General features: G+C 43.0%; 1 protein-coding gene across 2 annotated transcripts in view; it reads left to right on the forward strand.

The window, feature by feature from the left end:
* Ptprb (protein tyrosine phosphatase receptor type B) overlaps window positions 1–13,884 on the forward strand; it is a 112,700-nt gene that overhangs the window by 20,402 nt on the left and 78,414 nt on the right. The window contains exons 1-2 of one of the 2 annotated variants that reach the window (XM_021173460.3): window positions 6,979–7,262; window positions 7,690–7,963. In XM_021173460.3, the coding sequence (XP_021029119.1) occupies window positions 7,209–7,262; window positions 7,690–7,963 (328 nt within the window). In that variant the 5' untranslated portion in view covers window positions 6,979–7,208. Of the gene's footprint in view, window positions 1–6,978; window positions 7,263–7,689; window positions 7,964–13,884 lie in introns of those variants that run through there. The other variant, XM_029482951.2, reaches the window with a different exon arrangement.

Consider the following 13,884-nt stretch of genomic DNA (forward strand, 5'->3'; position numbering starts at 1 on the left):
GGTAGAAGAGAGTCATTTTTCTCTGGGGAATGGCTCCTCCTATAGATGGCTCCACCACCATGGACACACAGGCAACACAAATTGGATTCAATGGTCAGCTTTACAAAAAAAAAAAAAAAATGGAAAGCTTGAGGTTAGGAAGAAATGTGTTAGGATCTAGGGAGAGATGGAAGGCAGTGTACATGCTCACACACACATACACATATGAACACACATGAACACACATGCACATACACATGCACACACATGCACATGTACAAGCACATACATCACATGCTCACACACACATTCACATACACATGTACAAACACACACACATGCACATTTACAAACACACACATGAACACATATACACATGAACACACATGCACATATACAAGCACACACACATGCACATATGCAAACACACACATGAACATGCACACATACATGCACATAATGTGCTTGTGTGCATGTTCACACACACACACACATGAATATACATGCACACACACATGCACACTTCTAGCAAACTTGGTGAGCAGGTCTATAAACTCATCTACTCTACTCAGAAGCCAGGGAAAACAGATGTAAATTCAAAGCCTTCCTCCTGAGCTAGGGAACAAGTTTGAGGCTATCAGGGCAACTTGGCAAGCCTCTGATGACGAAAGAGAGAGAGAGAGAGAGAGAGAGAGAGAGAGAGAGAGAGAGACAGGTAAATACAGGTTTAGAATATAAACGGGAGGCAGAACACTTGTCACGAATGTGCAAAGTCCTGGGTTTGATACCTAATACTAGAAAAAAATTCTTCCTAGGAGAAATGACACCAGACTTGGTCCTGTACCTAACATTGATGTTACAGTAGGCTGTGTCTCTAAGACTTTCTTTCTTTAGCACCCACACTTGATTCTGCATGCGATGTTATAAAAATCAAGACATGCCTGATACTTATAAAGGTAACCAATTTATAAATTCTAAAATTGTTCAAGACCCTCTAAGTAGTCTCTGTCACCTCTCAGAAACAGAGAGGTCAGTGACGTTTAAGAGAAATTAAGAAGGGTGTGATAACAGTAACTCGCCTAACAATGAAATTTTGGTTGAAGATTTATTAGGGAACAATCCAAACTGCCATTGGAGTTTGATTGGCTCTTCCTCACCGAATAGCACAGAGGATTTGTTGAAACAAATGGTTTCCTCCACCTTCTGCATTACATCTCCTAGGGCTGTGCTAGAGCCATAAAATACGATTCCTAACAAGTTCTCAGATAAGCACTGATCACTGTCCTACAGGAGCATGTCTCCTCCTCATCTTCTTCCTCTCCATCCTTCTCCCTACCTCCTATCCCTTCCTTTCCCTCCTTGTCACCACACCCCTCCTCCTCATGCTCCTCCTCCTCCTCTCCCTCCTCCCCCTCCTCCTCCCCCTCCTCCTCTTTCCTTCAGTTTTTGCTCTCACTTTTATTTTGTTCTACTTTTTCCATCTTTCCTTCAAAATCAATCTCTTGCTGTTTTATTCTCTCTCCCACTCCCCTGCTTTGTGTGTCTATATCTCTGTCTCTCTATTTCTCTTGTTCCCTCTGTGTGTGTGTGTGTGTGTGTGTGTGTGTCTGTGTGTGTTTCTCCCTCTGTGTTTCTCTATCTCTCTGACTCTGTCTCTCTGTCTCTGTCTCTGTGTGCCTCTCTGTCTCTCTCTATCTCTCTCTCTGTCTCTGTCTGTCTCTGTCTGTCTGTCTGTCTGTCTCTCTCTCTCTCTCTCTCTCTCTCTCCAATCCTCCTTTTCTCATTCAGGACAGCATTTGGAAGCATGCGGCAGGGCCATACTTAAAGAGCTTGTCAGAGAACGTATTCACATGACAGCACTTACCAAGCAGCTACAAAGATCCAGTCATTCCCTCAGAAAATATTTACTGAGATGCTACTGTATTCTGAACCGTGTGCAGAAGGAGAAAACAATGCTCTGTCCTAAGAGAATTCCTTTCAAAAGACCAAAGAGGCAGACAGTACTCAAATGCGTCAATAATTAGAACATTGACACACATTGCTGCTCTGAATTGAACAAGTATGTTGTGAGGTGAAAAGTATAAAGGATGCTTTTTCCTTTTGATGTCTGACATCAGAGGAGGAGTCCTCAAACATAGGCCAGAGCCTGGGCCAGGTCCTGTGTGAGGACCATGACCTTTTAGTAATTCAATGAGAGGCTTGGATTAGTTTTCCTGGTCCACTTGGCTTCCTCTACCACTGAGCTCTCTGACTCACACCCTGGTCAATCTGGTCTACCATAGCTCACCTCCTTCCTATTGAGATATCAAGGGATGCTATGTGTACCACCCAGCAGGCATATTCTTATGATAGTATAAACCCTGGTGGTGGCATGCTTAGAAAAAGCTACTGGTTATAGAAGACAAAATATAATGGTAGTGTTCTGAGTGTGCCTACCACCGGGTGCTGGGCTGGGTGTGCCTACTGTGGGTGCTGGGCTGAATGTGCCTACAACGGGGTGCTGGGCACACACTCATAGTGCCATTGTTTTGTGAGTGGAGACCTAGTGAGCAGAGGAAAAGTAATGTGTTCCAGATGGGATGGAAGCAGTGAGCATCACTTGCTGGGTCTGAGTTTCCTTGGGGAGTGGCCTCACTCACCCTGAGATAAGGAGAGATGTGAGAACGTTGTTCCTTACTCAAACCAAATTAAGCATAGGTGCAGCCACCATATAACTAACCCCACTGTGAGGTAACTGACATTGTAGGGGTGCAGGAAGTACACCCCAACTCTACCCAGGCATTATCAGCCACTGACAAAAGCTTGTGTAGGGGAGGGAGCACTGGACCACGGATGGGCCCATTGGGCTTAAAGTCTAAAGGAACAATCTGACTGCAGATTTTTTTTTTTTTTTTTTTTTTTTATCCACAGCTCCTGGTTCACAGTTCCTATAGTCCTTGTAATTTCTTCCAGCACCAAAATAATTAAAATATATTTTGTTAAGACATTTGACTTAGGTCCCTTAAACAGTTTCAAATGAATAAAGAGAGGGGATCACTGTTTTCAACCAGACCAAGCTTTTATGAACACAGTGATTTTTAGAGGCATGGCTGATAAAACATTTAATGGGGTTGAGAAGGCTGGGGAAATCAAGGATGGCTTGGAAGGGTCTCATGGAGGGGGAAAGAGCTGAAGATTGAGTTCATTGCCATAGGTCAATGATGCAACCTGTCCTCCTTCATGAAATCTTTATAAAAAGGCAAACATCTGAGGTTGAGGGTTTCCAGGAAGGTAGGGACTGAGAGGATGACATCCCCCCACCCCCACCCCATGGGGATGGAGGATCCTGTGCTCAGGAACGTGTACACCGTGCCCTATACGCCTCTTATAGACTTGTTTACTTGCATTCTTCAATGACTCTTTGCAATAAGCCCCTAAGTATGAAGAATATATGAAGGCATCAAGTGACCATTCCCAAATAGTGGTCTTGATTCTTTGTGACTGGTGTAAGACTCTGTGTCTATGTTCACAATGTAGCAAGATCTATGCCTTAGCTGTGCATTTGTAAGTAAGTAACGGCTGTGTTAACTCAAACAGGATTGTTACCAGGAATCTTTATCACAGTTTTTAAAAGACAACTATTCAGTGACCACCGATGTCTAGTCAGAAGCAGCCACACCCTTCCTGTGGAGTCTGGGAAAGGTTTCCTGATGACTCGGAGAAAATGATATCCGCTGTAATAGTGCAGAATGGTCTGCATTCCTGGAATGCAGTGACTTCTAAAGTAAACGCGGGGCCATATGATGGGCTCAAAGGCAGTTGAGGAATTCCAAACAAAGAGAGCAGAGAAGAAGCAAGTCAACGTATTTACACGCTCTATTTATACAGTTTCATGAGTAGGGCAAGTGTCCTGTGCTTCCTGGATCCTCTAGCCATATTTGAAGAATACTGTAGCTGTGATTTTTTTTTTTTTTTTTAGAATGTTACTTTACGTGTGTGAGTGCTTTGTTGCAGTTATATGATGTGCACCACACACAGGTCTGGTGCCTGTGAGGTCAGAAGAACATCCAATCCCCTGAAACTGGAGCTAAGGATGGTTGTGAATCACCATGTGGGTGTGGGAACTGAACCCAGGTCTTCTGCAAAAGCAATAAATGCTTTTACCTGCTTAGCCCCTATACGTCCTACATCCTAGTCGTTTAAGTTGGCCCTGCTGTCTCATTCTCTATTAATTTTTGTGGGATATTTAGAACCCAGAAAGTATTGAAAGCTCTGTTGTCAGCCTTAAGATGTTAAAGATAGATAACATTTGAAATGTCAATAAACAAAATATCCAAGAAAAAAAAGATGTTAATGATAGAATAACAATAAAGTCTGCAATTATATACCTTTGGAAAAGAAATGTTTATAACTACTGGCCCTCTCTGTCGTGCACTGATAGAATTCTTCAGCTATATTAAGGGTATTAAAAATTAAACTCAGTTATTCTAAATATACATGTTCATCTTTGATAGCTCAAAAATGAAAATGGATTTAAAGACGACAGTTCTTACTTCCTAGGCTCACTCTTAGCAGGTTCCTGTTAATGTGGGAGCACCTGAGCGGTGATTCAGGAGATGTTAATGTCACAGACCTGTTTGCTCCTCTTTAGCAGCATCTAAGTCATAAGGAGGGATTAATAGATACACGAGGAAACTGGTCAAAAAGAATGCAACGCGTCAGTGAATGTGAGCATGCGTGTGTGTGTGTGTGTATGTATGCGTGCGCGCACTTGTGCAAGAGTGAATATTTAGTATATCTCAGTAGAAAGATTGCCAATCAGAAAAATCCATCAGAAAAAATGTGAAGGAAGAGCATAAATATCAGGAGTTAGTAAGTTGCTCCTCCGCGGGGAGTGAATTTTAAAACAAACCGAAATAAAATAACAAAGTAAAATGGTGTGGATGCACCCGCAGCTGAACAAGCTGACCCTTATTGGAATAAGGTTTGCAAAGTTGCTTCCCCACCTGCAATGTTACAGTAGCTCTCTCCATGGAGCCTTTAGAATGTTGTTCTTCTTCGACTGAAGTAGACTGGTTTCCCAAATAGAGAGGTAAGAAAGGGGTAATGTTGAAGAAGAGTAAGCCGAGAAGAAACATCTCAAGGCAGCTGGTGCTTGTAACGAACCACACTGCTAGAAGCATACTGCTAATGGCAGCGAGAAGGAACTATGAGACAGGAGGTGGAAAGGAGTGCCCCGCTGAAGATGCAGAGAATGGAAATATAGTGAGTGAGGGAAGCAACCTGGGTGAAGAAACAGGCAATTCTGCACTTTCCCCGAAGCATGCAGGTGCTTGATGTGCGGTGGGTGTTCGCTGACTTGCAAGGGAAGTTCACGCCTCTGTGTAGCTGCTTCTAAAACCCGGGTGTCTGAATGGGGTAAACCTCCATTTTTCATTAAGATATAGTGCCAAGCATGTTTTCTAAAGGAACAGAAGTAATTTTCACTTGTTTCAAATTTTCTACGTTTTCTCAAAGTAGGTCTTAGACATAAGTAGCCAAGAACATGTTTACCTACTCTGTGTGTGGGGGGGGATTTATGTCTTATTCCTCCCAGTGATTTGAAATATAGTATAACAATTCATGCAAGATAGTTATTGACAACCACCCTGATTACACCAATTAAAACTTTTGAGTGCTTATTAATGGTCAGAACAAGAGCAGGCTCACACCTCTTGAATGTTTCAAGCTCAGGGATATAGCATTTTTAAAAGGCAAAAACCACAAAGATATGTCAAAGTTAGAAGAAGATCAGAGAACCTCAAAATGTTCCTTCCTGCCAGAGCATAGAGGTCACTTTAGTTACAACTTTCCAACTATTTTGCTCAATACATCTGGACCAAAGTCGAGGCATGGAAATCTCAACTATGTTGCCAAGGCAGACATGACAATTGTGGGGATGGAGAGGAGGGGGAGGACGTGCGGGGAAGGGGGGGGACAGGGGAGGGGGAATCCGAACATGACTGCCTTGTCTTGGATACTTCAGTAGGGTTATACACCCAAAACCTTACAACTATGAAAGTGGCTGCGAAGTTTCGCTATTCTTACCTACATTCCATTAAGCACTTTTGCTTTTCGGATGAAGTTATATCTAGGACCCACTTCTAGACACATTTCTACAGGGTATAGGACAGTTTCTAATGCGCTTGCAGTTAGTGTGGAAAACACCGCGGCTGCTTTGGAAGGCATAGAAAGAAGCTGAGGTCCTGGAGTGTTTCCCAGTGAACTGAGCTGATAATGCCTTCTTCTCTCAGGTGGGGCAGGCATGACATGCCCTTCTGGATGGTCAGCGGTGGAATTGCCTGCAGGGGCACATGGGTGATGGATATTTTGTTGTAGCTTCACAGTATTTGCCTGAGATTTAGGGAACACACAGACCTGTGCTAGAGAAACGGGCAAGTGGCTTGGAGAGATGGCGCTCCTGTTGATGGGCTGGCTCTTGGCGGGTCTTTTCTCTCTGGGTTATGTCAAGAGGATACACATCGTGACAAATGAGTGTTTTGAGGTGAGAAGGACTAAAGCCCTCTAATAAAAGGCTACAGGAAAGAGTGTGGGCGACCCAGGGAAATGTGCTCGGGTCAAGTTTAAGCCTGGGAAAAAAGAGGTCCTGGAGAAAGATAGGAAGGAAGATAGAGAGGGGGGCTCTGGGTGTGCAGAAGGGAGGGGGGCTGAAAAGCAAGAGGGCTCAAGCACTATTTACTGGTTGGAAGACAGGGTAAGGGCCACTGAGAAGGAAAAAGTGAGAGTGAAGGAGGAGGAGAAAGCAAGACCCCGCGGCCCAGGAAGGGATTCTTGGTTGGGGGGGGGGGGGGAGCTGGGGTGGCGGCAGAGGGGGCGGGAGGGGTGGCAGCTTGGCTGGCCTCAGGCCCCCTTGGCAGCCTCAGGCGTTGGCTCCTCAGGGCTCCCTCCCTCTCCCGAGCATTGTTCCTTTGCCGGGAGACAAGGAAATTGCCTTTTGATTGCGGAAGTCCCGGACGGGGCTTTGGGGGCGAGGCAGAGCGGGTCAGAATGGCAGCGTGGGAAGGGCCGCGCGCCGCGGGTCCCCGCCGCCTGTCGTGTCCGCTGCCCGCCCGGGGCGGCAGCAGAAGCAGCGGCGGCCACGGCCCTTGAGCATCGCCAGCCCTGAGGGTAGCGCGCTGCGCCCGCCCGCAGGGCGCGCTGAGCGCTCAACAAGTGGTACCCAGAGGTGTCCTGGCTGGCCTCCCAGCGAGATGCTGAGGCATGGAGCCCTAATGGCCTTGTGGATCACACTGAGCATCGTGCAGGTAAGCAGGCAGAGCAAGGTCTAGGGATGATGCTCCACCCCAGCCAAGAACTGAATCTGTCCTGTTGCTGGCCTCCGGGGCTGAGCTGCTAGGAAAAAAGGTACAGAAATCTCTTGCTCCTTTCCTCCTATCTGGGAGAGCCATCCATCCATCGTCTCTGAAACCCTACCATTTACCAAACTGACAGCTCTCCCTGCTGTCAAGAAAGCAACCTGTGTCTGCAACTGTTCCTGGGGGAGGTGGGACAACTAGTGTGAAAGTCTCCTGCCAGCCACTTTCCCCGTGGGCCCTTTCCTGGACTGGAGGATGAGAGGCCAGCTGAAGCTGGACTCCAGGGGTGAGGACAGGTGACTTGGGGGGCTTGCTACGGACATCTCTAGGCAGTGCAGGCTATGGACTTAATCTGTGCTCTCTGATTCTTTTACAGACTGGAGTGGCAGAGCAAGTGAAATGTAACTTCACACTGTTGGAGTCCAGGGCCTCTAGCTTGTCAGCGTCTATCCAGTGGAGGACTTTTGGATCACCCTGTAACTTTAGCCTCATCTACAGCAGTGATACCTCGGGGCCCATGTGGTGCCATCCTATTCGGATAGACAACTTTACCTACGGATGTAACCCCAAGGATTTACAAGCAGGGACCATCTATAACTTCAGGATTGTTTCTCTGGATGGAGAAGAGAGCACTCTGGTCTTACAGACAGGTAAAGCGTTCACAGGTGTAATGGACGGCCAGACTGCGCTACGCCGAAACTTGACTTTTCCTACCAAACCTTTCCTTTGATCTGTAGGCATTTAAAAAGGATATGTGTACTTATTTATATATTTTATGTATTATATCATATATGATATATGTATATATGTGTATATATATATATATATATATATATATATATATATATAGAGAGAGAGAGAGAGAGAGAGAGAGAGAGAGAGAGAGAGGAATAACCTGTGATATTGGACCATGACTTCTAGTTGGCTGAGTTCTGATCAGTGTAGCTTGCTTGACTCTTAAAGAGTCAAGCAAGCTCTAAACAGCAGCTGAATGAACAGCACCTGGAAGGGGGGGAGGGGAGATTCAGGGGGAGAGGGGAGGGGCAGCAGAGGGAATTTTTTAAATTGATGTAGTTTGAGCTTCCATTGCATTAAATTGTCAAACGTCAGATCATTTTAGGTAACTGTTTTGAGAATAAATAAGTTTTGATGATTAAGGATATATGTATAAGGCATGAACCAGGACATAAAATCATCAGGAATAAGATAGGGAAAGTTGGAAAAGCCCCTTGAAATGAGGGTGCAAAAAAAAAAAAAAGATTTTGTATTTCTTGAATTACAAAACAGTAGAGAATATTTTTTTTGTTGCTCTGAACTTCGGGTCTGTGATTTTTCTCAGCTACCCCTTCCATGTGTGGCTATTCCTTCTGTGTGTGGATGCTAAGAATCTGTGCCCCTCCACACACATATCCCATTCTCTCTCTTTTTCTTTTCTTCTTCTTCTTCTTTTTTCTTTCTTTCTTTCTTTTTTTCCAATACAGGGTTTTTCTGTGTAGCCCTGGCTGTCCTGAAACTCACTCTGTAGACCAGGCTGGCCTTGAACTCAGAAATCTGCCTGCCTCTGTCTCCCAAGTGCTGGGATTAAAGGCGTGCACCACCACTACTTTTCTAACCTGTGAAATGAAAGACTGGACTATGCTTCAGGCCCTACTTCTTCCCATTTATGGGGACTATCACAAGCATTTCTCGCACTGGTGCCTCCCATTTCCACCAGAACAAAGGTGATTTCTATGACCACAGCTCTTTGAAGACCACCTGTCCAAAAGGCAGTGCAAGCAGAGTTGGGAAATTTCAGTGAGTCCTTGAAATGAAAGCCACAATGTCCACTTAGACCATTTGGCTTACTGCAGATGAAACACAGAGGTGATTTCTGAGGACTAAAGGAACCTTAATTTGCAAAGATAAGCTGCATGTTAAGAATGTGCTTGTGTGTATACGGAGCCAGAAAGAGGAAAATCAGCGACAAAATTAGATGGTTTCCCGGGAGTTGAAACAGCTGGATTTTTAGTCATTACTTTGCTGGGTTTTGGGAAATTAAAGATGGTTCCATGACTGTAGGATGTTAAACCTTTGACTTCCAGATAGGCTGGAAAGGGTATCACCAACAGTGTGTATTTAGTGGAGCAGAGAGATTGTTTTTGAAGTAGCTGCGTTTTCAGAAGCTTCAGGGAAACCCTTAATCTTTAAGGAGCTTGGAGACAGTTGTTTAACCCAAGAATTTGGTTTCTGGGCAAAAGATCCTAAGCAAAGGTTCACTATAGATGTTAGCATTATAAAACAAGCCTTTCATTGTTACTCAGGGAGATGCTTCAAGTCCAGAGGCTGTTGGTGAAGCAAAAGAAATATCTATGTTATATTGACGGTTGTACATGCAAGGGGCAGAGCCCAGGGTCAGCTTCATACTAGGCAAGCACTGTATAACTGATCTACATCCCAGGCTCATTACTTTTCTTAAGGAGGTAGTTTTCACCATACATTTCCTGAGCTTCAGGATGAAAATTACAGATGGTGTTTTCATAATGGTCATTTTCCCATGCTTGTGTGTGTACGATGGTGTGATCTTTCTCCTAATTCTTCACGTCTTTAAGATAAAAATTTCATTTAAATACAAAATTTTGAATTAATATTTTTAAATATTGTTTTGGGGATGATTTTCAGTGGTGGTTTATTTATATGTAGTACTTTCTAGGTCTTGAAGACATGTAAGTTTTTATTTTGTTAAGAAAAAAAAATGAATTATTCCTCTATAGTGACTGCTAAGCTATAGCAATGAGATCCATAAATCATATTTTATTATTACCAAAGCAATGCCAACTGGCACAATATCAACCCAGACAAAGCTTCAGACAACAAAAGACATCATTCAAAACCTAAGCTCTTTCTTTGCTGCCTTTTACCAACCGTATTGCTCTAGCATGAATCATAACAAAAGCAAGACTTACTCATGAACTGATATCGGGCCCTTGCTTACATGGTCGGGTATGATTTTTGGTGATGGATTTTACTGACAGTCCAAAATATTTGATTATTTTGTCTTGTGTAGATCTGGACTTACAGATTTAAAAAAAAAATCAAATAAATAGTAGCTTAGCAATAGTAAGCATTCCATTCCAGATTTCAAATCAGACTTGAAAATTTTGAATTCAAATTTAGGTTAGCAAGTATTCACTGTGCAGGATAGCAAAGGGAATATGGTGGGAGAAAGACGGATGGGTTTATAAAGTCATAGTACAAAACAATGGCCCCTGAACTTGTAGCCTTGAACAGGCATTTGAGGTTATACTGACAAAGGCACACAGCCTTACACATCATTCCTGAATGAGGACTTTGTCCTGCCCCGTGAGTACCAGGCTGTCATAACCACAAAGAAGATAGTGGGCTATTCTCAAGTGTATCTGCTCGTTAACTAGCAATACAACAAGAATGTTGTGAATGTCAAGTTGCATAGTCGTGAATTTACCAGGAAAAGAACCCACAATACTCATACCAAGTGAATAAGTGGGCATGCTTCAAAGACTGTATTTGTGAAAATTCTGGTTCATTTCACCAGCATTAAGATCCAAAATTCGCTGAGCACATCTTTAATCCCAGCATTTGGGGAACAGAGGCAGTTGAATCTCTTGTGAGTTTGAGCCTTAGCCTGGTCCTGTATCCTAATTGGGGTCCTACATGACATTCCTTGTTGCTGATAATCCAGACAGCTTTGAGTATTTAATGCCTTTCTCCCTCTCCCTCCCTCCTTCCCCCCCTCCAACTGTCCCCCTTCCCCCTTCCCCCTTCTCCCTCCCACCCCACTCCCCTTCCTCTCCTGCCCTCCTGGTTTTGCTCTATAGCCCAAGGCAGATAGATCTTGCTCTTTAGCCCAAGGCTGATGCTTTTCTTAGGTTTAGCCTGGGGCTCCAGGTTTGGGGTTTTCAGGTTTTTGTACAGAGGTCAAGTTCTTAGCAAGTCACACTGAGGTCCTTCCTGTGAACACAACTTGTAACTTTTGATGTTGAACTGTTGGCTGAGGCAGTGGTCAGTTTCCAACACATTATCTCATCTCCTTGAGCCCAGTGAACTAGAGGTGGCAAACTTACCTGGGGAGGGAATATTCATTGTTAATTCATCTGCTCATCTTGTTAATCTCAGCTACTTATTCATCTTTCTAGAAAAAAAAATGTCCGAAAATCCCCACCCTCAAGTGATCTGAATTTCTTAGTCTGTATGAAAAACATTTAGGCACTTCAATTTTCAAGCTACTACAGCAGCTGCTATTTGCATCCCAAAATGTTATTTATTGTACTGGATTGACTAAGGCTGCCACACCAAAACTTGAGTGATCTAAAAACAAAGTTGATTTTTTTTTTCCTCATTCCTTGAGGCTAGGATTTAAAGGTCAAAATGTCTATGGGTTTTCTGAACTCCTAGGTTTTTTTCTTAATGTGACAGATCTGTCCATCCATGCATGACTGTGTCCCTCTTCTCTTCTCTTCTCTTCTCTTCTCTTCTCTTCTCTTCTCTTCTCTTCTCTTCTCTTCTCTTCTCTTCTCTTCTCTTCTCTTCTCTTCTTCAAAGGACACTAGTCCTATTAGATCCAACCTAATGACCCCAGTTTAATTTACTCACCTCTTTAAAGACCACACCTCTCTCAAATACACCCTCATTTCAGGGTTGCAGCTTCACCCTACAAATTAACTATAACTTTAAGTATAGTAAATTATTTCTGAAAACTATCTGTAACTTTCTATCATCAAAATGTTTGGCACAGATTGTCATTTTAAAAAGTTCCTGGTTTCTGTGCTATGTGAAACGAACATGAACTTAGAAATAAGAAAGCCAGGGAATCAAAGTGCATCAAAGCACTCTGCAGCTTGGGAGCCATTGGCATCATTCATTAGCAGTAAGATTTGGGGACCATGCCTTCTTATATGGTTAAGTCTATAAGGCCTGGGACTATTTATTTACAGGAAGAAAGGTTGGTTTTTTGGTTGGTTGGTTGATTTTTTTCCTTCTTTTCTTTCTTTCTTTTTTTTTGTGCTTTTTGTGGCACAAAACCTTCCTTATTTAGTTCACATAAAGGATAAACTATCTGTTATGTTGACCGTATGATTTGTTTGTTTGTTTGTTTGTTTTACTTCTTGGGTTTTGCTTGATTATATGTTTTTTGGTTTTGTTTTTGCTTTTGAAACAAGGTCTCCCTATGTACACCCAGGCTGGTCTCAAACTCTCTCTCCTCAGCCTCTCATGAATATACCATTTGACTCTATCTCGTGGAGGCTGGAGTGGGCACTCAGAAGGGAGAGTTTGTATAATGGCTAAGAGATGAATTCTGAAGGCAGAGCGCCTCCCCTGTTCACTGGCCAGGACATGTAAAGGAAGTCACCTTCTGCCTTGGGGCTATTTGTTCATCTGTACAGTGGGGTGAAGAAATAGAGCTTACTTCATCCGGTTCTTAGGAGACTTTGCTGTCTCTCTTCTGATTAAGTCCTGGATATTATTCTCTGCTTCTCAATCTTAGCATCACGATTCCCTTTATTACTGAATAGATCAAGTGTCCTAATCCAAAAGAATCAGAAATCCTCCCAAATCGGAAACTTCCTGAGTACTGGCATGATGTCACAAGTGGAAAATTCCATGCCACGAAACTCCCTTTTCTGCAGGGATTTTTTTCCCCCAAAGTATATAAAATTACCTTTATGCTATGTGCAGGAGATGGAACGAAACATGCAAATGCTGTGTTTAGACTTGGGTTCAGTCGTCAAGATATCTCACTATGTATACGGAGATATTTCAAAACAAAACAAAAAAAATCTCTAAATTTAAGACAAGTTTGCTCAAAGCATGGGGACATCACCCTTGTGGAACACAATATTAGCAACAAGACTCACACCGACCACATTCTACAAGGTGGCCTTCGTGGGCCAAGGCTACCCTTCACACTTCACCTATATTGGCTCTTAGTATAACTCTGAAGAATATACATTGCTAGTTCAATTTAAAGTAAGGAATTGAGAAACAAGGACTAAAATCCCTTTCCTATAGCCATCCTCAGGATAAATGCCAGTGTTGGGATAGATACAAGTTAGCCACCTTGATAATTCATCTTATTCTGTGTATTCCTCTAGTGTATGTCTGAGATTCACAGATCACTGGCCTTGGCTAGCACTTAGTGACTATTTAGTATTTTATGTGTTGACCTGGAAAATGATATGGAAGCTTGCATTGTGGTTAATGACATGAATGATGTGTCAGTCTGCAATGAGGTATATGATGAGGCTTCTGACTGTTGAAACTGCTCTAACTGCCTTTTAGGTTGTTAGAGATTTACAGATACCTTGTGCCATCCTGATGGTATTGGCACAATAGAATTATGCATCCTATAACAGCATCCTATATTTCAGCATCCTTAAAGGAAGCAAGAAGACTGACGATAGTCAAACAGCAATAACAACAAAGGGAGCTCTCCCTACTAGAAATCTATTAAATGTGCTGAGGACTGTGGGAAATTCCTTTTCTTTTTTTTTTTTAAATATTCAAATATATGAATGAGTCTATGGCGAAGATTTATTTATTTATTATATGTAAGTAC

The sequence above is a fragment of the Mus caroli genome, unplaced genomic scaffold, assembly GCF_978045245.1.
Source record: "Mus caroli unplaced genomic scaffold, Mus_caroli_1 scaffold_9, whole genome shotgun sequence".
NCBI lineage: Eukaryota > Metazoa > Chordata > Mammalia > Rodentia > Muridae > Mus > Mus caroli.